This window comes from Rhinopithecus bieti, unplaced genomic scaffold (assembly GCF_001698545.2).
Source record: "Rhinopithecus bieti isolate Rb0 unplaced genomic scaffold, ASM169854v2 scaffold_68130, whole genome shotgun sequence".
Classification (NCBI taxonomy): domain Eukaryota; kingdom Metazoa; phylum Chordata; class Mammalia; order Primates; family Cercopithecidae; genus Rhinopithecus; species Rhinopithecus bieti.
The window spans coordinates 60071-62724 of record NW_016825457.1 but is presented as its reverse complement, the minus strand read 5'-3'; the positions used below and the strand labels follow the sequence as shown (position 1 = coordinate 62724).

Sequence of the window (2654 nt, the reverse complement as noted above, 5' to 3'; positions counted from 1 at the left end):
TTTTTTTTTTTTTTTTTTTTTGTAGCTTTGTGATTGGCCAGATTCTTTCTGATCAAAGCCGGGACACTATAGTGGAAAACATTCAGAAGAGGCTAATAGAAATTGGAGAAAATGTGCTAAATGGCAGTGTCCCAGTGAGCCAGTTTGAAATTAACAAGGTAAATGTAGCATTTATTGCTGAGCCCAGCTGCTGTCATATGTTTTTCCCCTCCTTCAGATAGTTGAAGAACCACCTCATCCTTGCAATTGAAATAAATTCTAGCTGGTGATGAAAGCTGCTTAACAACCATCTCACAGATTGAGTATTAGCATACCTCTTCCAGCCACAGGTACTGCCATGTCTGCCACAGAGACCTTCTTTCTCTGGTCCTTACTTTAATTCTTGGAAGACTTGTTTCCAGAGGTCCTATGGAGTGATACAGTTTACATACTGGGGACTGGAGAACACTACTTTCTTCATAGTTCCCCTAAGTAATACATGTTTGGGGTGTAGGCCTGTAAGCTTATTGTATGCATGTGTGCATTCATGTGTGTGTTTAGCTTCACAGATGGTGATCCTTAGAGGTGCTGTAATCAGAAGGCTTTTGGGACAAAAGTTATTTAGGGATCGTTTTAGTTGTTGAAAATAGGGAATGATTTTTCTTACCTAATTTGAAAAACAGAATCTTGGTTTCCAAAGTGCTATGTAATAACAAAATGTTAGGTTACAGATTTTTTCCCATTTTAGTACCCTTATATATTCAGAAGCTAGTTTTGCAAATACCATGCTACCCGTTTTGTGGTAGATTTCGTTGTCAAAGTGCATACAGAAAAAATTAATGAAAAAGAATCTAATGCTGACAGTAAATGGAAGTTTTAGAATGAAGACTTATTCATAATACTCTGTGCTAATGTAATGCTTGTCATTTTTGTACATTACTGTACTGTTGAAAACATTTTTATATTGCAGCAATTACAATATGTTATTTAGAAATATATTTTCATTTAACATAAACATTTTCCCACATTTTTATATTACCTTAAAAATCAATCAGTGTATTAATCTTCTGTTTCACTGATACATCTTTAAATTTGTTGATTATTAAATGTTTTCTATTATGAATAACTCTATTGAACATCTTTGTTTATTTACCTTTTGCATTTGGATGAATTACTTTATTTTGTTTCCTTGAAGGAAAATATTTGAGTCAAAAGATGTGAATATCTGTATGGCTTTTGCCAAATTGCTTTGTAAAAGGATGATACCAATTGATAATAGCAAAATATGCCAGTTTCACCACAGTTTTGCATGTAGTGGTGATGATATTTAAATAAAACTTTGCTACCATAATGAATATGAGGCTGTGTTTCACAGTTGCATTGAATTTGCATTTCTTTGATTCCTAGAAGGGATGAATATTTTCTTACAGTTTATGTTTATTCTTAGGTAAGTTGTTTCCTGTACCTTGACTATGGCATCCTTAATGTCATGAAAGAAGACATTTGTTTATACATTAGAAGGGGACAATGTTTCTTGGCACTGGCTTTCCACTTTAAGTGATGAAGTGTACACATATTGGCATAGAATCGTTGTGTCATCTAGAAAGCGGTTTCCTTTTAGATTTTGTTTTCTTTCTCAAAAATTTATATGAGTAAGAGTTATGACTTAAGTCTTCTTTTGGTCAGTTTTTGCATCAATTCTGCATATTGTATCCCTGATCCTGTCTACCTTCCTAGAAACTTGGGCTTCTAGCACAAGGGCTTCCAGGGATGAGTTTGGGAGTGTCAGTCCCAGCATGACTACATAATTGGCAAAATAACACTGAGCACATCTTCTTTAGGGTAGTGGGTCCACACTGTAATCCCCTCATATGAATGATGACACAATATTACTAGTGTGCAAAAAGAAACTTAAGAGTCATAGGTATACTGACAGTGTCTGAGTTCTGATGAATAGTCTGCATTCTTTTAAGTTATTACTGAAATTTCTAGACTTATGTAAAAGTAGAGAGCATGGTATCATGAATCCTCATGTATTCATCACTCAGCTTCAATAATTATCAACTTGTAGTGACATTTTATTATTACCAATAACAATAATAGTTAATACTTAGCGTCTAGTATGATAGGGGCTGTGAATAGATTTTTCTGTGGCAGAACTGAAACTGTGACTTACTGTCTTTATATTCTCCATATCACTTAGCATAGCCATTGGCAAATAGTAGTTGTTCAGTTAGCATTGAAAGAATTCATTTGCTTGTTTAATCATCCATTCAACAAACATGGAGTACCTCTTATGTATACAGTGCTGATTCTGGGATATAAAGTTGAATAAAGAATGCACGGTCCGTATTTTCAAAATGCTGATGGTCTGTTAAAAGTATTTACTGTCGACCGGGTGCGGTGGCTTGTGCCTGTAATCCCAGCACCTTGGGAGGCCAAGGCGGGTGGATCATGAGATCAGGAGTTCAAGATCAGCCTGACCAACATGGTGAAACCTCATCTTTACTAAAAAATACAAAAATTAGCCGGGCGAGGTGGCAGGCGCCTGTAATCCCAGCTACTCAGGAGGCTGAGGCAGGAGAATCGCTTAAACCTGGGAAACAGAGATTGCAGTGAGCTGAGATCGCGCCACCGCACTCCAGCCTGGGTGAAAAGCAAGACTCCGTCTCACA

At 36.4% G+C, this 2654-nt stretch overlaps 1 protein-coding gene across 1 annotated transcript in view; it reads left to right on the top strand.

Moving 5' to 3' along the window:
- POLA1 (DNA polymerase alpha 1, catalytic subunit) overlaps positions 1-2654 on the top strand; it is a gene marked incomplete at its 5' end in the record, with an annotated part of 135490 nt that overhangs the window by 121730 nt on the left and 11106 nt on the right. Inside the window, one exon of the mRNA XM_017863044.1 lies at positions 26-158. Within this exon, the coding sequence (XP_017718533.1) occupies positions 26-158 (133 nt within the window). The remainder of the gene's footprint in view (positions 1-25; positions 159-2654) is intronic.